At 36.3% G+C, this 26,628-nt stretch overlaps 3 protein-coding genes across 3 annotated transcripts; 1 reads left to right on the forward strand and 2 right to left on the reverse strand.

Annotated features, from left to right (window-relative positions):
- The first annotated feature begins 233 nt into the window (after positions 1 to 233).
- On the forward strand, positions 234 to 6,367 carry LOC147860104 (uncharacterized). Its single transcript, XM_087324452.1, has 5 exons — positions 234 to 1,028; positions 3,463 to 4,138; positions 4,694 to 5,042; positions 5,340 to 5,715; positions 5,822 to 6,367. The coding sequence occupies exons 1-4, from the start codon at positions 710 to 712 to the stop codon at positions 5,385 to 5,387; spliced, it is 1,392 nt and encodes a 463-aa protein (XP_087180578.1). The 5' UTR covers positions 234 to 709; the 3' UTR covers positions 5,388 to 5,715; positions 5,822 to 6,367.
- A 1,317-nt stretch (positions 6,368 to 7,684) lies between these two features.
- On the reverse strand, positions 7,685 to 11,461 carry LOC147860105 (phosphoglycerate kinase 3, cytosolic-like). The gene is made up of 6 exons (XM_087324451.1): positions 10,897 to 11,461; positions 10,138 to 10,215; positions 9,732 to 9,992; positions 8,996 to 9,313; positions 8,627 to 8,785; positions 7,685 to 8,148 (listed from the first exon to the last, which is right to left on the reverse strand). Exons 1-6 carry the CDS (start codon positions 11,359 to 11,361, stop codon positions 7,936 to 7,938), a joined length of 1,494 nt encoding a protein of 497 aa, XP_087180577.1. The 5' UTR covers positions 11,362 to 11,461; the 3' UTR covers positions 7,685 to 7,935.
- Positions 11,462 to 12,401: 940 nt separating this feature from the next.
- Positions 12,402 to 18,055, reverse strand: LOC147860106 (transmembrane 9 superfamily member 7-like). Its single transcript, XM_087324294.1, has 7 exons — positions 17,822 to 18,055; positions 16,259 to 16,423; positions 16,035 to 16,147; positions 15,018 to 15,129; positions 14,823 to 14,935; positions 14,387 to 14,540; positions 12,402 to 13,796 (listed from the first exon to the last, which is right to left on the reverse strand). Exons 1-7 carry the CDS (start codon positions 17,945 to 17,947, stop codon positions 12,639 to 12,641), a joined length of 1,941 nt encoding a protein of 646 aa, XP_087180420.1. The 5' UTR covers positions 17,948 to 18,055; the 3' UTR covers positions 12,402 to 12,638.
- Positions 18,056 to 26,628: the final 8,573 nt, after the last annotated feature.

Here is a 26,628-nt window from a genome sequence, read left to right on the forward strand (position 1 = left end):
GTTAGGAGGCGTCTATTCAACAGGGAGAAATTTCGTGAGGGTCTTTTCTTCTTCTTCTTCTTCTTCGTCTTCTCTCTCTCTCTCTCTTTCTTTCTCTCTCTCTCTCTCTCTCTCTCTCTCTCTCACACACACACACACACACACACACAAACGTTAGCAGCAGAAAGAGAACCCGAAAAACCAAAAGAAAAGAAAAGAGAACAAAAAAGGAGAGAGAAGCCCCCCCTCCTCTCTCTTTCTGTCTGTCTGTCTGTCTGTCTGTCGTCAAGCCATAAGCTATGGCTTCTTGAATCCTTTCTCCCTTCTTATCTCTCGTCTTCTTCTCCTTCGTTTTCTTCTTCTTCTTCTTCTTCTTCTTCTGCAACAGAGTCCCTTCTTTCTCTCTGCAAGCAAATACCTTTGGTGTCTTCTTGAATCTCTCTCTCCCCCTCCCTCCCACTTCTTCTAAAGGTATTCTTCCCTGCAACCGAACAGTTATTCTTCTCCTTGAAATTTTCTGTCTCTCTGTGTTTCATCATCTTCATCATCGTCTTCTTAAAAAAGGTTTGCCTTTTTCTGCAAGAAAATAGTTTGGCGTCTTCGTGAATCTTTCTACCTCTCTCTCTCTCTCTCTCTCTCTCTCTCTCTCTCTCTCTCTCTCTCCTGCTTTTTCTCTGCATAGATCGTCAACCGATCATGGGAAAACTTTGATTCGATTCCTTCTTGACATATGGCCTCTGAAGCCATGGATTCGGACAGAGCTCCTGAATCGTGGGAAATGGTGGATTTAGAGGCCAGTATGAAGAAACTTCTCTCGGCAACAGATCTCCATTATCAGATCTCTTCTTCTGTTTCTACTACGTCTGCTTCTGCTTCCGCTTCCGCTTCCGCTTCCGCCTCTGCTCTTTCTGCTGCTCCTTTTGTATCTTCTTTGTCTTCCTCGGTTTCCTCTTCATCTTCGTCTGTTTATAGTTTGTCCGCATCAGATTCCGCTGAAGACGTTGATGGATTCTTGCGAGAAGCTCTTCAAGGCAAAGACAGGTTAACAAGTAAGTCTCTTAAATATCTAGTCGTTTCTGTCTTCGTTTCCAACAAGTTATCATATATGGATCACAACGGTGTATTCTTGCTGTTGCTAAGCTTGTCAATGAATGACCGTCGGATTATGTTGATTATGCGGTATTATTATGGATGTGGATGTGTCGTGATGTATTTTTGCAAATGCAAAATTTGCCTATGGATATGCCATTATATTCCTGTAAACTCTTGTTTATGGATATGCTTATGTTGATGTTTCTTGTAAATGCTAAAATGTTCCCATTATTACTTTTCCATAGATATGTATATGTCAATGGATACTTGCAAATGGCAAAATCATCTGATAAATTATTGTTTATGAATATGGATATGTCAATATATTCTTGTATAAGAATGCATATATTGATGTATTCGTCTGGATGCTAAAATTTTCAATTATATTCTTGTTTATGGATGTGGATATTGATATGTGCTTATTTATTCTTGTAATTGATTTTTTTTCCCAAGAAATTCATGCATTGTCTAGATATAGGTATATTATAAACTCATTTCAATACAAATGCCTTTGATGTAATCTTTGATTACGTATATGGACTTTAAGATGTTTTTCTAGTAATGCTAAATCTTCCATCTTTTCCTACTTCATTCTTGGTAATAAATTCTTGTATGTGCTTATAAAGTATTGTCATTCAATTAATTTATTCTGTATTTTTATTCAACTATTCCTTGAATGTTGATATGCTATTTGATCATTTTCATTGTTCTTTTCTGTTTTTCTTCTTGTAAGTTCTTGTAAGTGATTGGTTTTCACTTCTTTCTTGTTATTTTTTCTAAGAAGTGTTTGAACATGGAGGGTTCTTTAGTGTGTTTAATTTTTGTCCATAATTCTTTCTCAATATTTTCTCTAAGAAATTCTTAAACTTCGATTGTTTGCTTAGTGTTTTTAATTTTGTGTGTAGACTTTTGTATATGGATTTGTAAATGCAGTAATTTTACGTCCTTTTTTCTGTATTTTGCTCTTATTCTCTTTCATGTTAATCCTCTTCATTTTTTCTTTCTGTATTTTGGTTGGAAATTCTTGTATGTGGATTCTTCAATGTATTCTATTTCTCCTTCTTTTTTTTTGGCATCAATTCTTGCATATATTTGTTGAAGTATTCTCTCTCACCTGGCATAATTTGCTCATAAATTTATGTGTATTAATATGTTGATATATTTTCTTTCACATCAATTTTTTCTATTGTTCTAAAATTCTTAAATGTGGTTCTGTTGGTGTATTATCAGTCAATTCTTATTCTGTATTTTTGTTATTTACTTTTTGTGTATTGTTTTATTGAGTTCTCCCTGGGGTATTACACTCAGGAAATTGTGAGTTCATATATTCATATGGAAGCAAACATGAATACACTCCAAGAAAATCTGAAATAGTACATAGATATGGGGGGAAACCTGAAGAGTCAGATTATTTATGCAGATGGATGAAAACCATATATATGTCCTTATCAACTGAACGTGTAGGGTTAATATGGATATGGAAGAAACCCTGAAATAACTAATGAAAACTCTAGTATACTCCAGGGAAACTGAATCTGTTCTATAGAAACCTGTCAATGCTACCTGGAAACTGTAATTTGCTTTATGGAAACCTTAACACAATTTATGCAAAGTTATTTCACCTAACCCAAATCCTGGAAGTTTAAATGGGACAGTAAAATTGAATAGCATAAATCTCTAACAAAAAACTCTGAAAGATCAATTGATATTTTTTGCTTCTATAATTGCATAAGAAGGAAAGACAGAAATGTATTTATATGTGGAAGAAAATCTAACATGGTTTGTGAGAGATTCATAGGAGTAAAAATATGCAAAAGTATATGGGAGGAAACCTAGTTTAATAACGCTTAAAATATATGGCAGAAAATCCTGATACATTCCAATAAATGCTAATTGGAGAGTGGAAATGATGTGTGAGTGCTAATAAACTTCATCCTGGTGTGTTGGAGATGCTCTTACTCCTGTGCGGTTAAAAATATTTCTAAAGCAAACAAACTCTGGTAGAAATATATAAGCATGCATGAAAAGGTAAATCAATCCATTACCAAAAGAAAATTTTCCGAAAAGTAGGCCTGAATGTTTTGTCCAATTTGACAAAAACATATCTTCTGTTGGAATAAATATGTTTTATATCAATCAGTTCCACAAAATGAATACTTTGCTCAAAAATGTTTTTAAAGCTGTTTCCACCTTGATTTTCTCTACTTGCATTTCAGAAACTTTAACAAGAATTTCTGCAATCGGTGATCATGGCACCTCAGAATCCTCTTCTATGTCTTAGATATCAATAAATAAATGTAGTTTTGTATATTAAAATAATTGTTTTTCTGAAACAAAATGATCTTGAATGTTCTTCTGGCTCCATACTTAACATTGAGTTTATGCTTGCAGTTCTCCGATTGGAGCAGGAAGTTATGAAGTTCATGCAAAACCCTAATGCCCAACAACTTGAATTCCAACCTATGCCATCATCTTATTTGCGTCTTGCAGCTCATAGAGTAGTTCAACATTACAACTTGCAATCTTTGGTTGCTGATTGTAGCAATCCTGATAACACTCGAATTATTGCAAAGAAGACACCAGAGAGTCGATTCCCTAGAGTTAAGCTCGTGGACATCCCGTCTATTTTTTCTTCAGAAGATGATAACCGAACACATTCTGGAAATCTGAAGTTCGAGTTAAAACGAAGGTCCAACCGATCTAAATTTAATAGAGATGGCACTTCCTCTTCGGATTCATCATCGAAATTGAATCCAGCCAAGAGTGTAGAGGAGAGAAAGGAGGAATACAACAGGGCTAGAGCTAGGATATTCAATAATGAGTTTGGAGCGAGAAACGATGAAGAATTGTATGTTCCAGAATTAGATTCGTTCTCAGAGTCTAGTCTTCGCTATGAGAAGAGAACGGAACAGTCATCTGCAGAATTTTACAATGGTCCTAATAGGTTAGCCAATGGGAGGTCTGAAAGGGAATCTTCCATGAGCTACAAGGGGAGTAATAGAGTGGCTATATTCCGAGACAGGGAAAAAGACAAGAAAGACCCAGATTATAATAGGAATTATGACAGGTTTGTTCCTTTTTGTGTTATGCTTGTATTTCTTAACTACTTAAAAAAGTATGCTTGCCTAGGAAAATTTTCTAAGCATGGTTGTATTGCTTGGTAGATTAAGTGGCATGCTCAACATTTGTCAATATTACTTTTGTATGCTCGGTCATAAACTGTTTTAGATGAAGGATTTGGTTAAATCTTTGTCAGCTCTCTATATATTGGGAAAGAGAAACGATTGAGAAAATTTGGACGTATTTCTAAATAGCCATAATTTATCATGAAGAGTAATCACTGTAATTAACAATATGATCTCTAATCAATTGTCGGCTAATCATATTCATCAGAAGCATTCCAATCTATCATGAGATAATCCCAGACTAGAGAGAAGACAGAGCCAGGTTGAGGGAAATCTTTCAATCAAATTCCTATCTGCGAATCAAGAAAAAAAACACTTTTGAATGAGCATCTAAAGCAAGTTTGGAAAAATGACAAGCATACGTTTTTATATATCTATAATATATATGAATGGAAATATTTTTATTGTCTATTTAGTTAACTTTGTGAGACTGGCAGATATGTGCAGCGATTTGATCCTGGTTTTGGTGTAAATCAAGGTCCGTATGGAGTGCAAGCAGTATATACTCCAATGGTTAATTACAATACAGAATTTCCGCAATTAGGAGGTGGTGTTAGGCCACAGATCTGTGTGGAACCGTCGGTGCATCGTGCCATTCCTCCCCCTCGACCAATGCAAGGTCCCTGGGCAAGCTCTTCTAATGGTATAAATTTCACATCCCCAGATTCTATGATGGGGTCTTTCAACTCAGGAGTTTATATGCACCCTCAACAGTTTACACGCCCTGCTCCTGCAATGATGTTTGTTAATAACACACAAGAACGATTTCCCCCATCGGTTTTGCAGGTAGTCCAGTCCACACCCTTTTTTTTTCTTTAAATTTCTATCATGTGATTGTAACTTACCTTTTGTATATGTCATCTCACAATTTTTTTGGTTGATTACTGTTTCAATGATTCAATCAATCAATCCTAACTTTTGCCTCTTACATGCTTTCTCACAACGCTGGCTTTTTCTTTGCCTTTTGTTTTGTACATGTATGTATTCTCACAAAATAGAATGTGCTCTTTCCTTTGACGCTGTAAACTCAGTCTTTGTTGTCTCACAATGCATTCTGTGATTGCTTGATTATTGCATGAACAGCCTCATTTACAACCTGAAGGAAGTTTCGGCCAAGCCCGGCGCCAATAAGGTGCTGGGCATTGCCTGCCCCTGCTGGCTGACATGCTTTCCGGGGTAAAAACCATCAGATAATGATGGTTTATGCCATTGTGAACTGTGCCTAATTTGCAAAAACAGCCAGCAGGACCAAGGCAGGCATTTGTACATCGAGGAGCTGAATTTTGAAGACCAATCATCATCATTCTTTTTTATCATCATATGCTGTCTTCAACAATCAGTGCAGGTTACTCCTCGGTTTTGATTACTTTGAAATAGCTCCCAACTCTTGTCGCAGTTGAAAGCTTCAGAAACACTCGAGCTTGTCATTAAACTTTATTGTATCTTCACAAGAAGCATGGTGCGTCTCTCTCTCTCCCCCCCTCCCTCTGATGTTCATTTTAACACTACATAACGTAGCCAGTATGGACTTGTTATACGTATAATATAGTTTGTTATCTATGCAGGCTGTAGGATTGTTTGCAATATGAAAGAATGATCAAAGCTTGTTACTCTCTCACATCTTTTGTTCATTTTGAGAAGCCATGATTTGACTTATATATATGGATGGAGATAGGCTTGAATTTAGAGAGAAGATCAATCAACATTGTGCAATGTCTAAAACGTCTAGTCCTTACGATATGCTCAGAAGGTTGCTAACTTGCTCAAATCTACAGTGTTATTGTATCATTTTTCGATCAATACCTTGTCTGAAAGCTCAACAGTTTGACTTGTGCTTTGTAAAAAATTGCTATCAAGGGAGAACATATTTTATCTATTCGTGGTTAACTAGCTCCAAAGGGTTTGTCCCTGGTGTGGTTTGTAAAATGTGGGCACACTATTTTTAGTTATTTTGATTTGTAGTCGGGTAGACGTGGATTTTGTACTAAAACTTGATCTGTACCAATCGTAATATGATATGTTGGTGGTTTTTATTTTTGTATGGCTAACTGACTGTGAAGGGTTTGTCCCTGACGTAGTTAGTTAAATGTGGCTATACTAGTTATTTCTATACTAGTTAAATGTAATTGGTGTACTTACCTTGGTCTGTAGCAATCATAATGATATTATTTTGCTCTTTTGACAGGGATTGTTTACAGGGATTGTTGTGCTTTTAGCGTACTGTTTTATGTTCTATTGTTAATGTCTGATATGTTTACTACACCCATTTGTTCTAGAATTTTTACATTTGAAATAAAGAGTTTAACTGGTCCCGTTACGATCTTATTGTTGACGAGAGAGAGCTATGATGTAAGCTATCGAGTATCAAATACTTTGTACCTTCTCCTGTTTATTCCTTTCTTGCTCATTATTCCCTTATACTGATGGTCATCCTTGGATCCTTGAATTATGTTGATTTTATGTTCTGGTTGAGGTGAAATACATCATTTAAATGCTGATGAGAATTTGTAAATGAGTAATAAAATGCTCAGAGCTGCTGTGGATTGTTTGATGGTATTTTGATAGGAGACAAACCAACGTTGAATACCTAATGTATACCTCCTCTAGATACACAAATGCACAAGATTTTAGCAACAGTTTAATCTGATTAATTGAAGATCCTAATATAAGTGACCTCAAATATCAGTCATAACAGTTTTAATTATTTTGATTAGAAATATTGAGCCCATATAATTAACACTACAATAAAATTTTAGCCATGGGAGCAAACCCATAAATGTCATTAGAGCCAAGGGAGATAATAAAATGCAAATTTTAGCCAAGGGATATAATAAAATGCAAATTTTTATAAAATAAATACAGCCTATAATCAGCACTCATTAGAGGCCTATAATAAGTCTAGAAGTCAAGTGTATATCTGAGAAATGTTTTCTGGGGTGGAACGGTAGTATGGTGTTTTTAACTGTTGTAAAATCAATCTTTTTTGAAAATTCTGAACTCACAACCCTATGCTTGGAAAGAACCTTTTTCTCTATTATTTAAGAGTTTGGAGATCTTTCTTTGTTGATTCTTTGAAGGTGCCTATTTTTCACCTTTGATTTTATTATATAATCAATTAACATGACTAAAGACATACACCTCATTTCCTATGCCTGTGTGGCCTCACATATGTCAATGATAGTGCATTTAGTTCATTGTGATGATTGTAGAAGTTATAAGTATGAAAGAGCAAATTTGCCTTCTCCAACCCCATTAATATATGCATGTTAGTAAGATTGTGGATTTACAAGTTAGTTATCAATTAGCTTATTTGTCAATTGATAATGACAAGCTTTCAAAAAACACAATGGCAGTATCATCAATTGCTTCCATACATACATGCATGTTTCCATATGACATCGAACAAAAGCATTTCCCAAACAGAAGTGTTTCTGAAAACAAGACAGTCGGTTCTCCTTCAGTAATACCCAATCCATTACATACATAAAATGCACAAAATATAAATCCATACACATAAAATGTTACAGGTTCTCAGATGGCACAAAAGGTTTTCCCTACCAAATGCATGTTATTCCAAATTTATGAATGAAAAGATAGCAATTTCAAATATTTGGTTGATCGACAAGGAAAAGAAAAAAGGTAGAAGGAGACTTTGAATTTTGTTAAACAAAGAGTCTTCTTAGGCCTTTATAGAAACGACAGCTTCATCGAGTGCAGCAACACCAGGTAATTGCCTGCCCTCGAGAAGCTCCAAACTCGCACCTCCTCCAGTGGAGATGTGGCTCATCTTATCTGCTACTCCGACCTTTTCTACAGCAGCCACAGAATCGCCACCACCAATGATTGTTATCACGCCTTTGCCGCTCAAATCTGCCAATTTCTTTGCAATTGCCTGTTGTACATATTTACACATTCGGTGTGGCATTAGACTGTGCCGTAACACAATCAAAACATGATGCATCATGGGCTCCACTTCATCTAGATCCTAAACTTTGTTAATGCTAGTAATCTGGAAATTTTGAACAAAAATATACCACTTGTGGTTTTTGGAATTCCCCAAATACCCCACACCTTTTACACATGGCAGTTTTATGGAGTGATCAAATAAAGGGTCCCATTTTCTTTATATTATATGAATGCTGCACATGCAAATAAGGTTATGCATTTCCTCAGACTAAACAAACTGCAGCATATGCATGTAAGACTCTCCATATGCATTTTTGTGGTTTTTGCGAACTTTGATAGTGCTAAAATAATTCATAGGTGTTTTTGCAAACTCAGTCAAGTTAAAAAGTTTCAATATATCACGGAAAAATTGAAGTATAAAAAAACATGCGAGGATGTCAAGTTCGCATTAGAGTTTAGACTACCTCAGTGCCAATGGCAAACTTATCAAACTCAAAGACACCCATCGGGCCATTCCAAATAACCGTTTGTGTAGTCTCCAAGGCCTCACTGAATGTCTTTATAGAATCAGGACCGATGTCAAGACCCATCCATCCATCAGGAATAGCTGACGCAGGCACAATCTGGGATATAATAAACACCCCATTATGGAAACTCAAAAAACAGTTAGTAAAATCATATGAGATATAACACTAAATACAAGATAAAGAGGCATTCATGTCTCAAATGCATTGTCTCCAAAATATTTACATACTGCGCTAATATACAAACACATGTGGGATGCATGCCTGTGTGTGCATGTGAACATCTGTATGCATCAATAAGATACTTACCTTGCTGTTTGCATCGGGGGCAAATTTGTCAGCTATAACAACATCTGTTGGGAGTAGTAGGGATACACCTTTAGCTTTTGCTTTCTCAATGAGTGTTGTTGCGAGGGAGAGTTTGTCTTCTTCTACAAGTGAAGAGCCGACAGAGAGACCCTGTGCTTTATAGAAAGTAAATATCATTCCACCTCCAAGTAGCAAGATATCACACTTCTCCAATAGAGATTCAATCACACCGATCTTGGAGGACACTTTGGATCCACCAACAATAGCTGCAAAAGGGCGTTTTGGGTTGGATACGGCACCATCCAAGTAGTCCAGTTCCTATATAAAATAGCTTTTGTTTTGAGAAAAACAATAATTTGGGATATTAATCCACAATAAAGACACATTAATTTAAGGAAGGTTTACCAAAACGACCCTACACATTCCAGAGATTCCCCATCCTTGTCCATATGCATTGATATATACATGTCCCATTCATTTTTGCACACTTATATCAATGCATGTATACCCTCATTTTTGGTCTCATCGGTCATGTTTGACCTCTGAAGACAATAATAGAATCTATCTACCTCTCTCTCCCTCTCTCTCTCTCTTAAATTTCTAGGGAGAAAATGTAGAGAAGAGAAGAGCCTTTTAGAAGTTTCAAGATTCTGAGGAATTTCAGGAAATGTTCGGGGATTTTCCAGTAAACTTTCCACAAAAATTTAAAAAAGTTAAGCATTAAAAAATGTTAAACCTTTTGAAGGAGAAATCCAGCAACAGATGGTTTCAAGTACTTTGTGACACCTTCGGTTGAGGCATGTGCTCTATGTGCAGTGCCGAAAGCATCGTTGACATAAATATCAGCAATAGACGCAAGTTTCTTGGCATGGTCAGGATCATTCTTCTCTTCTTCTTTGTAAAACCTCACATTCTCAAGGAGTAAAACTTGTCCATTATTAAGTGCAGCCACTTTCTTTTCCACCTCCTCACCAATCGAATCATCAGCTTTCTCAACCTATGTTGAAAGTACAAAAGCAAGAGCAAGAATGAAGAGAACATCAGGGACGTCTTAAGAAATATGTCTATGTTAGAAGAACACATTAATGCACAGATAAAGTTTCTTAACCAAATTATGTACAAAATTTAAAGATTTTTCACACCTTAATGCCTAGAAGTTCAGAAAGACGAGGAACCAATGGAGTCAATCTGTATTTCTCGGTGACACCTTTTGGTCGTCCCTGTGGCATGAAATCACATCAGGATAAAGGAAAAAATAAATGGCATTTTTTTTCTTAAAAGCCAATTAATCTACATTCAAGATACAACCATTTCAAGCAGAAGATCGTAGATGAAACATTGATTAGAGCACCAATGTTAAAGAAAAGAATTCAAGTTTTGCAGTAATGTTACGAATAACTATTCAAGAAATAGAATCCATTCATATGAGCCAATCTACAAACAGCCATTCAAGCAACGTTGTCAGAACTGACTGATCTACACATGCCATCACTCAAGCAACATTTCCAGAACTAGCCAATCTACACATGCAATTCAAGCAACATTGTAAGAACTAATCGATCTACACATGCAACCATTGAAGCAACATCGTAAGAACCAACTGATCTACACATGCAACAATTCGAGCAACATTGTAAGAACTGATCGATCTACACATGCAACCATTGAAGCAACATTGTACAAACTAACTGATCTACAAATGCAACCATTGAAGCAACATTGTACAAATTAACTGATCTACAAATTCAACGATTGAAGCAACATTGTAAGAACTGATCAATTTACACATGCAACCATTCAAGAAACATCTCTAGATCTACTATTGTGCATAAAGGCAAGAAATGGGAGGCAAAACAAGAAAATAAAAGGAAAAATAAATAATTTTTATAGAGGAAACATACCAAGTGGCTAGTGAGGACAACTTTGGCACCATTGCCAATGAGATATTGGATGGTAGGGATGGCTGCCCTAATCCTAGTGTCATCTGTGATGTTGAATTTATCATCGAGGGGGACATTCAGATCAGCTCTCACAAACACAACCTTCCCTTTCAATTCAGCTTCCTTGAGGTCACCCACACTCCTCTTGGCCATGCAGACCACCAATCCTCTGCCTCCACGAGTGTTTCCCTTGGCGCTCACATGATGCGCCACAGTATTCTGGTGATCAAACACCCCGAAGAAGAAACTCTTCTTGTTGGAAGAAGAAGAAGAAGAGGCAGCAAGGCCATTGAATGATCGGAGAAGAGGTTTCCTCAAGTGGGCAATTCTCAGGGAAGATGATGATGATGATGATGATGAAGAGCTTATTTGTGAGGAAACAATGGTGGAAGAGGATCCCACGTGGCTCAGCGAAGCAGAAGCCATGGCAAAGGATGGAGCAGAGGAGTTGTTGGTTCTACTCTGTTTTGTTTCTCTCTAGTTTTAGTTGGGATCCTCTGTTTCCTTGCCCTGTTTCTCTTTCTCTTCTCTTCTGATGTGAGGGAAGGGGGGAGGGTGTGGGTTTGGGTTTGGGTGTGAATGGGCCCTTATAATAGGGACCCAATGCTAAGGGTAGGAGGGGATAAGGCTTTATTTATAAACCTCTCCTTGCATTCTGTTTTTGAGGCTCCCAGTGAAAAAGAATTTGGTTTGCATTCTGTTTTTTGAGGCTCCTCCTCTCTCCAAAGATAAGGTTTCAATACACTTTTCATATCCTCCCATGGGAGGTTCACAATTCCTTCAGTTTTTTAGCGCACCCCCGCCCTTGGAACCCTTCTCCAACTGCCACCTCCAATGAATTTAGTGTTCCTATGTAAAAGGAAAAATCCCCTGGACATGATACCAAACCCCGACCCCAAACATTTGGAACCTACCGATTTCTAGTACTTTCCCATACATCAGTCAATAGATTGATTACTTGATCTATCAGCTCTTACCATAAACTAAAAAGGCAATTTGTATTGACTTACCATTCATTCATATTATGAGCTCTTATCGACAAGAGTTTACAATGAAGGTCTATTGAACAAATAATGGTCCTCTAGTATGTTCACTCTCTTAGAATATCCCATGTGACTACCCCAAGACTCTAGGACAATAGATAATCATGTGAATGTAAAGCTAGCAATGGCTCAAGTTCAATGTAATGATTCAAATGGCAATCAAATATGAAGTCCAATGTTCAACAAGATCCCAAACAAAGAGTCAAGATCCTTCCATGAGTTGTTTTGTAAAACTACCATGCATAGACATTCAATTTGATTATTGTATACTAGCAAGGACTTTCAAATTAACACAATAAACAAAGTCCAAAGAATGGCAAGTCATTTACAACACTTTGACAATATCACTCCATAATGGGAAATTAAGCACCTCTAAAGTAATGATTAGACCTCACATTCTGAGTTCAATTCTTGCCAAGAACATTTAAGCGAAAAAAAGAATGTCATAATTAATAATAAAGGTCCAACAAGGTACACTCCATATGTCCTCCAAAAGATACAGTATGGAAGCAAATAAGAAACTGAATGATATTTGCCGCAAATCATGGGCAAAAATACCAGGTTCTCTTTGTTAAAGAGATCGGACATAATGCTAATCTCGTGTTGGAACCCAAGGCATAACCGAGATTTTTGAGATAATGATACAAAATTAGGACCTCCTCAATCTAATTTGACAGAAGCATATATGGTTCGGACAAACCAAAAACATGCAAAGAAGCCAATGGTGCCAGTAAGAACAAAGAAAGAATAGGAAATTATGATCATATAGCCGAAGTAGAGGATTCCGGAGACCACTTTGGTGATATTCAACTTTGTGAAGAAGTAGAAGATTGCATAGAGGAAGAGATAAATTGCTGACGATCCTGATGTCATATATGCTCGCCACCACCAATGATAGTCTTCGCTACAAAGTTGAAAGTAGCATAGCACAATTGTGATCTCCGCACATGTGATGAGCAAGATAATGAAAACAATGAATAGGAACCCAAAGATGTAGTAGAATTGATGGAACCATATTGATGTTAGTATGAAGAAAAGCTCAATGAATACAGCTCCAAACGGTAAGATCCCTCCAATAAGGATTGAGAAGCTGGGGTGCATGTACCATGATTGCTCAGGTATTTGCCTTGGAATCTTATTCGTCCTTACCGGATCCTCAATAGGAGCCTTTTTGAACCCAAAGTAGCTACCAATGAATACAAGAGGAAGCGATATTCCGAACCATAAGAACACAAGAGCAAATAGAGTACCAAATGGAACCGCACCCGATGACTCTTCCCCCCATATAAGACAATTCAACACGAGGAATATACAAAAGATAATGCCGGGGAAAAAGAAAGCTGTCTTGAGCGTGTTTTTCTTCCACTCAGTGCCTTTAAACATCCGGTACAGCCTTGAAGACGAATAGCCAGCAAAAATACCCATCAATGCCCATAGCAATAGCATTGCGCTCATTAATGCACCCCTATTCGCTGGTGAAAGAAACCCTAGCAAAGCAAAGATCATTGTGATTATAGTCATTGCTAAGAATTGAATTCCAGATCCAACATAAACACAAAGAAGTCCGGATTTCTCTGGTGCCCGGAAGACGTCGGCATGCACTAGTTTCCAACCCGTTTCCTCTTGAGCTTCTTCTTGTGTCTCCAGTTGGTTGTACCTAGCTATGTCTTGATAAAGGGTGCGCATCATTATCATTGCAACCATCCCCGACAAAAACAAGACTATCATTAGAGAGTTGACAATTGAGAACCAATGAATCTCATTATCAGACATCAGAAGATAAGTGTCCCACCGAGAAGCCCATTTCACATCACTTGCCTGCATGAGATAATATAGATTCAAAAAAGTTGAAAAAACAAACATATGGTACAGCAACAACTTGTAAAATTTGGGAATTTTTTTAAAACTGTCACCATTTAGGTATGATATGAAACGTACACTCCCTAAATGTTTCAGAAATATCAATCTTTGCCTTTGGCTGGCAAGAAATTCAAAAACATATATGCAAACCATTTGACAATGACATTGTAAAATTTTTAGAATGCATTCACAAACTATTTGAAGGTGACGTCATAAGTTTCAGGAAATTTTTGAAAAAGTTCTTCATTTTCGTTGTAATATAAAAGAGTACCTCGAATTATACCTTTGATAAAGAAGGTCAGGCATTAGGAAAATTGATATATGCCTATTGTCCTTGGTTTTACTTTCGGATACTAATTTATAATATCAATATTTCAATTGGGGATGATACAGATTTTTACGATATGTTTCTTAAGGGAGTAAATCTGATATTTTCAAGATCTTTAAGGGTATATCTTACTTCGAAAATGAAGTGTTAAATTGCAAGCCAAGTAAAGATGGCACTGAGATAACTACTTGAGAGCTGGTTCCATATAGGAAAATTATACCTGGAATTTCACATCATATGTAAAGAATATTTCTTCATTATCCTTCACTTCTTGGAGAGTCTGCAAGCCTGTAACAACCTGTTTGGTGTCTGCATTGCAAGTAACAAATCGTGGCTTCTCCGTTTGAAATGGTTTCTCATACTCATGCTTCACACTACCAGAGAAACATTTTAATAATTAGATGAAATGCAAAAAGAGGAGATATTTGGAATGTGATCAAGTCAGAATATTCTGAAAAAAGCAAAAACACACAGAGCAGTTTATTACCAAATAGAGACCTTGAAGAAGCAAGAAAAAAAAGGATATCAATCAGATCATAGAGCACTGGCAGGAAATTTTTTAATATGACATTGATTAAACAAAAGAACCCTCCCAAAAATGCAAAGAAGAGCACAGCATTTTATGATGTATGTAGAAAAGCATACTCTTTTTTTACCTAAATGGAGAAACTTCAAAGCCAACAATCCTTGATGTAGCAGACTCGGCATCAAGGTGGAATAATACGGTGAAGATGAGATGGTTGTAGAGATAATATTTTGCTTCACCTCCCTGTAGTAATGAAAGTCAATCAATTTCATATGTTGAAAATGAGTCTTAATAAATTAAATTGCATGAATTGATCAGGTATAACCTCTTGAGAGGCAAACTTGAAGCCTACGGGAAAACCATGTTCATAGGATTTTATAGCATTACCACCATCATTCCTCTCCCTCACTTCAGCCACAGGTAGATTATCTAAGATCCTGTTAGAAAACACCCACGCTGAGCCCAGAAACCTTTAACAGTTGAAATATTTAAAAACGAACAAAAGAGCAATGTGTATGTTTTTTTAGCAATATCATCATTTGCAACCCTTGAGTTGTGGAAAGTGAATTGGTAAAGTCATCTCTTAGGAGAAAAAGTGTTTAAGCAACTGTTGGAGTAATGACCATAAAAACAAAATATGAATGCTTTTTACAGTGACTGTAACTTTGGACCCATTGCTCTAGACTTGAACCCACAAGCTTGTGGAGTTATCAAGTATAAGCATTACCATTATACTATTATATTTACACACACTTTTTGTAATCATAATTAATAATGGACGTATAAAGACAATGCTTTTGCATTGTGCTTTAATGGATTTCAAGTTGTTGCTAAAAATATATTCAGCACTGCAACATATTGCAATTTTTTATTGCACCCTATTCTTGTTAAATAACTCCTTACATTTAGGATTTACGAATAATTTTTCAAACTAGGATTCTCAAAAGAATGGACTGCTTCTTTGGGTAGCAATGCAAATCAATAAAAGAAGTTTCATATACAACAGAACTAATCTCCATAATGGCATAAAAGAAGAAGTGTAAGATAGTTAGAATCTAAAGGGATGATAAATACAGAGACAAGATATTACATGGAAAGCACATGTGATGCACTGCCTATTTTTTACAGATACAGTGACGAACTAAACATTAGGAACCCATAAGAGAGATGGGAGGAACAAGCAAAGATCTATAGACATTGACAAAACCAATAAATATTATGAAACCACTAGATAAAAATACGGGTCCTTTTTTATCTTGAAAAATAGGCTTCAAATTAGCTTTGGAAAGGCAATGCTCATATAATAATAACAATAATAATAAGCATAAAGCTCGATGTTTACATGTTTACACGGTAATCTTCATTAATCTTTTCTCGAAACTTGTTTGCTACATCCGGATTTAGATTGTCGATTCTGCATGCAAAGTTGCAAATCTTGTCTTCTCTCATCCTTAACTGCCACATTGTACTCAATCTAGTGTTAGATCTACACAAAGTACAAAACGCTCCGAAGAAAGAGGGAGTATTTTTTAAAAGAACAAAGTAAAGGAACATTGTCTAACTTACCACATATGGCGAGTTCTCGATACGATCTCCTCTCAATACTTCCCCTAAGTTTTCAGCAGTGTTCTCGATCTTGGGAGGCTTACAATAGCCGAGCGAATAATACTCATATGGTAGTTGTGTCTTGACCGAGGTTAACTTATTCACCTTTACTTGTAGCTCATCTCCCTATATGTAAATTTACTCCAGATTTAAATCTCTTTATATATTGTTTATGCAATGAAATAAGACAATTTTTCATTTAACTTATTCATATTTTTACAACACCACAACCTTGCTACAGTTTGCTTGAAACCTCAAGCATAGAATTATTTATAAATATGAGAGAAATACCGCATGGAAAGCCATTTAACCAAAATCTCTATACCATAATAGAAATCTTACTAAGAGACGCGAATATCACATGAAAATATCATTAGATCTGAATCTCTATGTTGCATTCAACAAAAGAATGAATTGCAGATTTAACTGGTTACAAATTTACAGTTTCTTAATGTTGCTATATTTAGCAATATTCCTAAAACATAGACCCCTTTATAGATGAGATGGAAATTCAGTTTAGAATTCACATTTACTTTGGAGTTCATCTCTCTACTTAAAAAGATCGTTTAGATCTGAATCCATCTACATTGCCTTCAGTGAAAGAAAACAATGGGCATTTAGCTAAGCTTATGAAATTCACATAACTCATAATTACCTGAATTCTTAGTAGGTGCAAAATACCTTTAGATCTATATCTATCCATATTGGATGCAATGAAAGAAAGAAATTGCTCATTTAGCCTAGCTTATAAAATTCACATATTTATAGTATCATAAGCTTACTGTCTTTAGCATTAAACCTCAAACATATACTACTTAATATCTAATGAAAGAAGCTATGAATGTTCAGCTAAGGATATAAAGTTCACATTTACACATTAAAAATCATATTTACTTGGCCCTCATTTTCTTGCATTCATAGATTCCTTTGAAGTTTAGGTGTAAACCTCTTTAGATTGTATTCATGAAAGAAGAGATTGTTCTAATTTTTATAGTATCAGTAACCCTTGCTTCTGTTGACGCGAGTCTTCCAAAAATAGAACCATTAATAAGACATCATGAGAAATACCACATGAAAATCCATTAAGATCTAAATCTCTATGTTCTATTTACTCACTTAAAGAAGACATCGAACATTTTAGAAAAGAGTATAAATATCAGATTTGCAGTTCATTAACCGTGCTATTGTTAGAACTAGAACATAGAATGCTTAAAACTAAGATATTATGAGAAAAATACCCAAATGTAGCCTAAATCACGCACTGTCTATACATTAACTGAGAAGGAAGACATTGTAAATGAATTAAGAAGATGATTATGAATTAACGTTAAGAAATCCACTTCGATTCCCAAAGAATTTGAGAGAACTCAGTAGTTTACGCAAATGCCATAACCAATTGACTGTTAATAATAAAAATAATAACTCAATATTATACTGAGATCTATTTCTTTTTTCCAAGGTTGGATTAAATCAGGTCAATTTTAGAGTAGAATAAAAAAATTAAAAAAAAGATAAAGAACTAACCTGATTAAAATCTCTTGGAGCCACACCTGGGAGGTAAAAGGCAGAGCAGGGGGAGCCATAGAGCACAGAAGAGATGATGAAGAGAGAGATGAAGAACTTGTGAGAAGCCATAGCTGAAGAAACCATCTGTGTCGGTCTGTTTCTCTCTCTCTCTCTCTCTCTCTGGAGTGGTAGATCTAGAAGAGAGAGAGACCCTTTTTGTTAGGGACTTAAAACATATTTCTCTTCCAAGAATGAGAGAGACTCTCTCTCTCTCTCTCTCTCTCTCTCTCTCTCTCTCTCTCTCTCTCTCCAGGTGAATCACAAAACTACATCTATAAAAATATTAAGCATTACTTGAAGCAAGCATCATATGTATATACATATTTTCTTTGGATGCTACTCTTCTCATAACCCCCCCAGTCACTAAGAAATGCTTTGGGGGGGGAGGGGTTAGTCCACTCAGATCTATCTAAGAGTGTGTCAGGTTTCCCAGTATGCTCTTGGGGCAGAGTCCACTGCCGAATTTCACTACAACTTGACACGCCTAGATGGGTTTCAACGCATGCCGTTATTTTATCTTTTATTGTATGAATGCGTAATGTTTGGGATAGAGGGTAGACAATCCTATTAGTAGGACCCTTTCTGATCATTGTGATCTCCACTCTTGCACTCTAGCTCTTGGTTGCTTTGCCTCTCACATCTGCAATGAGATGGACATGTGGTAATGAGATGTCAACCATTGAGGTTGAGGCTAGCTCATTCGTTGCTAGCTACCAAGCTCAAGGGTTTGCCCATATTGGCTTTTGGCATGTCACATGAGTAGCATGTCACATGAGTAGCATGTCACCCATTATTATGTACGTGTGCATGGTTTCTTTTGTATTGTATGTTGCGGATCAAGGATCCTATGGGGGTTGCCATACTTCCCCATGGTTGTCAAAGTGTTCTAACCATGGGCCCATCATTGATTTGCCCCTTGTGTCTAACCACATTGCCCTTTGCTTGCTCCTTGCGTTACTAATTTTCTATTGGTCTCTGCGGCCTAGCACTTGCGGTTCATGTACCCTTGGTAAGCATCACTTATTAATACAAGCACTTCATGTTAATATATCCTATTTACATCACCTCTTGAGGTTGGCCTCCAAGATAACCCCATGAATACTAATGTAACAATGATATCTTAAATGAAGAACTATGTTGTCATAGTTATTTGGGTCATGTTAGGGTTCTCTCAATTTGGGGTTGTATTCTATGCTTCTACAAACCATGATTGTCAGATATCCTTCTTTTCGCTTTGTTCTATTCCACTCATACACCATTTTGGAATCATTCAAGTTGTCATTGTGATTTCATTCATGCAAGCATTTTTGAGATGTGATAGTTTCCATGCTTGTGATTAGGGTATGTACGAATAGATGTGCTACCATTCTCCTCTCTTTCCTAAGTGCTTTGGTTATATGTTTGTAGCAATGCCCCATTACTTCTAGACATGGACAACTTATCGATTGTCTTCACGATCTTTTCACAAATGATTCATTTTGGGAGTAATATTTTTATGTGGCATTATTCCTTGAGCTATTTTGTGATGTAGCCATGTTGTTTGTGATATAACTAGCCAAAGTGAGTTCATGTTCTTGAAGTGGTCTATTATGTTGTCTCGTATGAAGTTATCTATCACATTATTGTTTAGGGACCAAGTTTCAAAATGCCTCAATGAGAAGCTTAAAAGTTATACAACCAAGAATAGAGGGAAGTCCATGGTAAGGTAAAAATCGGGGGATAGAAAAGCCAAATATAAGCTTAAATTAAAATGACGAGAAAAATGCCTCGAAAGATCCGTCTGACATAGAAACAAGAAACTCACCGATCAAAATTCTTCATGATTTGAGTTCAAGATCATGCACACTAACAATAACTTGCTTTTAAGTTACAACATTAGCGTTGCAAAGTACCAACTTTATTAGTACATCTTGTGGATCTATAGCCAACCATATATGTGGACATCTAAAGTACCAATGTCAATGTTAACCTCGTGAAGCTATAACAAGACACATATGTAGACATCTAAAGTATCAAGGACAATGCTTGGATGTGTAAATGTGTCTTATATGACGTAGAAGGACAATGCTTTTACAATTTCATTGTTATCACCCGTTGTATTGGTTCCTATATCAACATTGTAGGCCCCAAGAATTTTGTTTTTAGCCTATATTTTAAAGGGAAATGATAACATTTTCACTCTCGGTATTGGTGTCAATGTCTACATTTAGGCAAATAGTCAATGTGTATGATTTGAAGGAAATTTATATGAAGATTGGTTATGAATTTGTCTCAAAAACCTTATGTTGCAAACCACGATATTGATCAATATCCCATCATGTCAATATATTTGAATTTAGAATTCACAATGTAACTTGAATCTATAAGCAATCATTAACATAAAGACCATGCATTCACATTGTGCTAATTAAGCACGTATTTCTCATAGAGTATTAGGGGTTGTTGATGAATTTCAAGTTAGACGTAAGATGTGAAGCATCTAATAATGCATATTCATGGACCAAGAACTTGTCCCACGTAATATTTACGGAAATATCAACATCCTCTGGTCTTGCAATTGTGCCATAGACTCTACATCATTAAAGCATGATGATCAAATGTTAACATAAGATTTATGGATGTATTAAAACAACAGATACTCACATAACAAATTCGGCAAGATGGCAAACATTATGAAGAGTTAAGAGTAAATTAGTTGCATAAGTTTGTGTTGTTGCTCTCCATCATTAATAAAGTGGTATCATAGTGTTTGATGATAAGCATGAACTCTTGAAATAAAGTGCAACCTCACAAATAAGGATTTGGTTAGCAGTAAATCAAAATGCACATATGTCGCGAGTAAAGTGTGAGATTGGTTTTACCCTTTAGAATGGATTAACATGTGCCAAAAAAGGTAGGAGAAATACCAAGTTGTTAAATTCGTTCCTAGAAGTTTCTCTTGGTCATACAAATTCATATTGCATATACTAACAATGTCACAATATACCCAGACCCATCCTCTTGCTCTTGATAATATACAAGCCACAATTTGGTATAGTTTTGTGACATTGTTGAAAACGGATGAATATATTTAGAACATGACTTTCTGTGCTATGCACATCGAACCCTTATCATAACTAACACAATATGTTTCAAATTGTATATAAACATACTTGTTTTGAATAAGCATAGAAATGTAATAACTTTAGAATAATTTGATGAGCCAAATACTCTAAAGCTCTAATAAGCTGACCTTGGAAAGGGTTAAAAAAGAGTTATCCCTGTAAGGGCCAATGGCTTTAGCACACATCATTGGGCTTGGTGAGCACATAAGCTTCAAAAGAACTCCCTAGGTGCCCATAGTGTACTACTAAAGGCGTTGGGGTTTGAGAGAGAATATACACAAAGTCTATATATTGATGACAGATGTTATGTTGTTATTGGGTACTACAATCCCTTATCCCTTTGACATTTCTTATAATCCCTCGGAAGTTGGAGTTCAAGTCTTGAAAGGAACTATTTACGCTACACTTTTTTAATATGTTTTTGAAAAATACTATTATTAGGGTGACGAAACAAATTACTAGATGGGTTCAACAACCATGAAACTTTTATTTTATTTTATTTATTTTAGGATTTTTTTTGGAAAAAAACCATGAAACTTTTAGTTGTTGATTTGGCCTAAAATATTAACAACAAATTCTTTTAATAACATTACAAACATCAATTGACTTGCTCCTATGAAAAGTTCAAGTTAGTGTAGTTACTTGCCCCTTGTGCAAAATGTAACTAACTAGAGTCTTCCATATTTCTACAAAACTATAAAGTTATTTTGTCATAGCCTCTTTATCTAGTTGTGCATGATCCTATAAAAATATTTTTTTTATCAATCTCCCTCTCTCTTTGGAGATTATTGTGGCCTTTCTCAATTTTTGATTAATTTGACGTAGAAAATGGGGATCCGAACCAAGTGTTTGTATATTGATATGCTTACCCTATAAGCATCATTCTTATTTTTATCGCGGTAATCAAAACTAGAATTTTAACAAGGACTTTTTACTTTTAAGTAAAAATTGAGATAAAGTTTGATCTACGCTATTCAAATTTCATCCACGAACCCTCATTCCTTTAAAAGCTCACATTTTATAAATTTATGTGAAGGAAAGAAATTGGCATGAGGATATACAAGCGACAAGTGAAACAAACAAACACAATAAATTTAGAGCATCTTTGGCATGAAATGTCACATTGAATAAGGTCTTACATTAGCCATATTGGAGACTCATTGCTTAGTGTTGAGAACTATGGTAGTTTTGTGATATGATTACAATGCTAACATTTATTTCAACAAGGAGATTGGGAGACATATATAGTCCCTTTACTAAGGCATATGGAACCCAAATATGTGAATGTTAGTTATGTTTAGATGCATGGGGGGATGCCAATATTTGATGGTTAGGTATAGAGTTATTGTCATATAGCTTGTTAGTCGTAGTGGAACAAACAAAGTGCCAACATTGAGTACTCAACCACTAATGAAGAATGAGAAGATACTAGAATGACTCTATCGATGTAGAAGCCACTATCCTACTACGTGGTCACCCCCCTCTTTTGTTTGTTTTCGAAGATGAAAACATTTCTTCAAGGGGTGGTTACACGAGGACCATCATTATACGATCATGACACATTGTACATGTATTCATGCAACTTAGGGGTCATAATATAGTCTCTCTACTTCTTGTGTCTAAGTGTTAACACATGAGGGAATGCCCATATATTAGATGATTGTGAGGAAGTTAAGAAGGAGCATATGATACATGGAACATGAAAGGAGCATTACAAATACCTAAATGAAAAAATATTGAGAAAATATTATCAAAATGGATATCTATAGAAAAAACTCATTTTCAAAATGAAAACATGGGACATGAATCCAAAGTATACAAAACATATGAAGCTAAGTTAATCAATATATGGTTTCAAAATGGGGGGGGGGGAGGACCATGAGGTCATGGGTTCAACCCCGACATTCCACAGTGGCATCTAGTGAATTAAGAGATATGTATGAAGTAAGAGAGAGAGAGAGAGAGAGAGAGAGAGAGAGAGAGAGAGAGAGAGAGAGAGACTCTTCGGGGACATCTAATAAAATTGGAACGATACAAGGGTTAAAGCATGCAAGTGGAAATAATTAGCTATGCAAAAAGCTACCAATGATAAATAGTCATTTTTGCACCATGAATGAAAGCATTACAATGTTTTAACTATAGAAATAAGCACCATAAATGTGCAACATAAACGTTGTCGTGAAGATTTTCGGCAACGGTGTGAAAATTGCATGGAATGTACAAAATCGAGTGTGGTTTTCACACATGAAACAATAATAGTGAAAATACTATTTTAGATTAGCTTAATATCTTGGTACGAGAAGATGGAGGTCTTCAAGAGCTTCTGAATGTACTTTACTACATTTGAAACGGACAACTAAATGTCAAGTTATGTGAATGTGAAGTTTGGGAAGAAGACAAGAAAAACAAAACTATGAGATATCCCACATAGATAGGACAAATTAGGATCCTATAGTATATAAGCAGAGCCAGAACTTATTACTTTTTGTCTATGTGTGGAGCATAGAATGTTCTTGGGCTAAACTGTGGCTTAACTACTCGTAATGGTTTTGGAGGACCGGAACTAGACGATGACGGAATCAAAATCGGAATCGGAACTGGATGGACGGCGACGCACCGGAACCGGACGGGGACAGCCACCGAACTGGACCGGATAGATCGGATCATCTGGTCGGATGTGGATCAGATGGACAAGATAGACGGATAGATCAAATAGGTTGATCGCGATGATTTCAATGTGAAACAAACAAAATCATCTAGACTAAAAAACCTAGTAAAAATTTGTATACAAAAGGGATGCAAGCGAGGCTTGAACCTTGCACCTCCAAGATGGGAGGCAATAAACTTACCACTAAGCCAAGTCATTTCTCTAGAATTATTTTTTCTATCATTATACTTTCACATGTAAAGTCTCATATAAGAGCTTGAATGAGTGACATGGTTAACATGCATCACATGTAATGCATGAGCGCCAAATGGCAAACATGCATTCCATGCATTGTATGCATGTCTTGTACCCTCACATGTATCATATGCACGGGGGCATCTATAAAAGAGTGGATGAAAAAGATCAAAAGGGGCGATGTATTAATGAAGAATAAATAAAAAAAAAGAAGAAAATTCGTTATCCAATTGATGATATATCTTGTTCCTCAAATCTAAAGTCAAGGGTTCAATCTTAATTGCTCTCTCCATTTCAATCTCTCTCAATCTAAAGTCAAGCCTTCTATCTTATCTCAATCTCTCTCTCTTTCAATCTATCTTAAATACATTCTCGTTAAAGCTAGTACAAACTTCGAATCCTTCCAATCCAGAACCCCAGCAGTTCCGCCTCATGATCCACACATAGTGATGGATTTTTCACGACAACGTGCAACATAAATGGATATGTGCACCATAAATTATTTACCAAATTCCTAGGTCCATTATGCATGATCCATTGCCACATCACGTTGGCCATCACTTTGTGATTATTCAGGCTTAGGTTACTGCCACCGTTCCTAAACCCAATTGAGTCCACTCCTCCATTGCGGCCATTCTACACTCAGTTGCCGCCATTGTGTGGTCCAAGCATCATCTACCATTGTTCGATCTGACGGAGTTCACTCCTCCATTGCGGCCATTCTACACTTAGTTTCCGCCATTGTGCGGTCCAAGCATAATTTGCTACTGTTCGATCCGACAGAGTTCACTCCTCCATTGCCACCATTCTACACTTAGTTTCCGCCATTGTGCGGTCCAAGCATAATTTGCTACTGTTCGATCCGACAGAGTTCACTCCTCCATTGCCACCATTCTACACTCAGTTGTTGCCATTGTTCGGTCCAAGCATCATCTACCATTGTTCGATCCGAAATACTTCACTTCTCCATTGCCGCCATTCTACACTCAATTGCTGCTACTGTTCGGTCGTGGATTGCTGCCACAGTTCGATCCGATGGACTTCACTCCTCCACTACCGCCATTCTACACTCAGTTGCCGCCACTGTGCGTTCCAAGAATGATCTGCCACTGTTCGATCTGACGGAGTTCACTCCTCCATTGCCACCATTCTACACTCAGTTGCCGCCACTATTCGGTCTTGGATTGCAATAACTATTCGATCCGACGGAGTTCACTCCATTGCCACCATTCTACACTCAGTTGCCGCCACAATTCGGTCTTGGATTCCAATAATTGTTCCGTTTGTTGATTATCTTGTGTATTGTTGTGTATAATCTTGTGTATTGCGGAATAATTTTGTGTATTGTTGTTGCCCATAGTCATCTTAGCTTATTCCCGACGGTGGTTGAGTAGCTTTCACTCCGCTGCAACAAACATAAACTTACTAATAGTGGGATCGCTCCTGTGAATAACCGGTTTGCATGTGGTTTAGTAACTAGCTACGTGTCTTTTTTTTGTGGAAATTTACTAATGAATATGTCAAGAAAAATGGAAGGGGAAGGAGGGTGTTTACCAATACCCCTCATGGATCATCAGGATAGGGATGACACTATTAGGACACAACAAGCAATATGAAAGTATTGGGCAGAAAAGAAAAGGAAACATCATCAATTGTTGAAGGATACGAAACTCACATTCACTAAAGGTAAGGATAACATTGGTTGCGATATAGGTCTGAATACCACTAAGAATGGAAGTAATGAAACTACTATCTTAGAGAGAAAGGTTGTAGACTATTTCAATGTTTAGACCAAGCACATCAACAATGTTTAGACCAATACCCCTCATGGATCATCAAGATAGGGATGACACTATTAGGACACAACAAGCGATATGAAAGTATTGGGCAGAAAAGAAAAGGAAACATCGTTAATTGTTGAAGGATACGAAACTCACATTCACTAAAGGTAAGGATAACATTGGTTGCGATATAGGTCTGAATACCACTAAGAATGGAAGTAATGAAACTACTATCTTAGAGAAAGGTTGTAGACTATTTCAATGTTTAGACCAAGCACATCAACAATGTTTAGACCAATACCCCTCATGGATCATCAAGATAGGGATGACACTATTAGGACACAACAAGCGATATGAAAGTATTGGGCAGAAAAGAAAAGGAAACATCGTCAATTGTTGAAGGATATGAAACTCACATTCACTAAAGGTAAGGATAACATTAGTTGCGATATAGGTCTGAATACCACTAAGAATGGAAGTAATGAAACTACTATCTTAGAGAGAAAGGTTGTAGACTATTTCAATGTTTAGACCAAGCACATCAACAATGAAGACAAGAAGGTAGTACTTTTTATGGAATATTAAATGATCCATCGTTAAAGGAGTTAGTTGATTGTGATGGTCTTAATGCAAACATAACATTTGTACTAGTAAATAATCTACTTAATAGTTTTGTATCCATGAGTAGGTCGGAAGATGATCCTATTTTAAAAAGGTCTAGTCTAATGATGTTACTTAGTAGTGATGTTGATGATCTTAACATCAGTGTGCTATCTAAGGTAATTTGTGTTAGTAGAAAAATTGTGTACAATACAATGAACCGGATAATTTCAAGTGGTGAAGGAACTAGTCTACTAAAAGATAACAACAATATGTAAGCCAATGACACCCATAACATCAGAAATCAAGGATATAATCACCATATTTTGGACTAATGAGAGTAGGGTTTCACCCAATAAGAAGGATTTATGTAGGAAA

Source organism: Azolla caroliniana, unplaced genomic scaffold, assembly GCF_043228905.1.
Source record: "Azolla caroliniana isolate FFs.n. ecotype wild unplaced genomic scaffold, voAzoCaro1.0.p SCAF_9, whole genome shotgun sequence".
Lineage (NCBI taxonomy): Eukaryota > Viridiplantae > Streptophyta > Polypodiopsida > Salviniales > Salviniaceae > Azolla > Azolla caroliniana.

What these genes read in the sequence shown, in the direction of transcription:
- LOC147860104 (XM_087324452.1), top strand. Translation starts at nt 710, where the DNA reads ATGGCCTCTGAAGCCATGGATTCGGACAGAGCTCCTGAATCGTGGGAA. An exon ending in TATAATAGGAATTATGACAG is followed by an intron (nt 4,139 to 4,693) that starts GTTTGTTCCTTT and finishes TGAGACTGGCAG; the next exon opens with ATATGTGCAGCGATTTGATC. An exon ending in TTCCCCCATCGGTTTTGCAG is followed by an intron (nt 5,043 to 5,339) that starts GTAGTCCAGTCC and finishes TTGCATGAACAG; the next exon opens with CCTCATTTACAACCTGAAGG.
- LOC147860105 (XM_087324451.1), bottom strand. Translation starts at nt 11,361, where the DNA reads ATGGCTTCTGCTTCGCTGAGCCACGTGGGATCCTCTTCCACCATTGTT. An exon ending in CTGGATTTCTCCTTCAAAAG is followed by an intron (nt 9,314 to 9,731) that starts GTTTAACATTTT and finishes TATTTTATATAG; the next exon opens with GAACTGGACTACTTGGATGG. An exon ending in CCCCCGATGCAAACAGCAAG is followed by an intron (nt 8,786 to 8,995) that starts GTAAGTATCTTA and finishes ATTATATCCCAG; the next exon opens with ATTGTGCCTGCGTCAGCTAT.
- LOC147860106 (XM_087324294.1), bottom strand. Translation starts at nt 17,947, where the DNA reads ATGGTTTCTTCAGCTATGGCTTCTCACAAGTTCTTCATCTCTCTCTTC. An exon ending in CTCCAAGAGATTTTAATCAG is followed by an intron (nt 16,424 to 17,821) that starts GTTAGTTCTTTA and finishes ATTTACATATAG; the next exon opens with GGAGATGAGCTACAAGTAAA. An exon ending in TTTGAAGTTTCTCCATTTAG is followed by an intron (nt 14,541 to 14,822) that starts GTAAAAAAAGAG and finishes TTTCTCTGGTAG; the next exon opens with TGTGAAGCATGAGTATGAGA.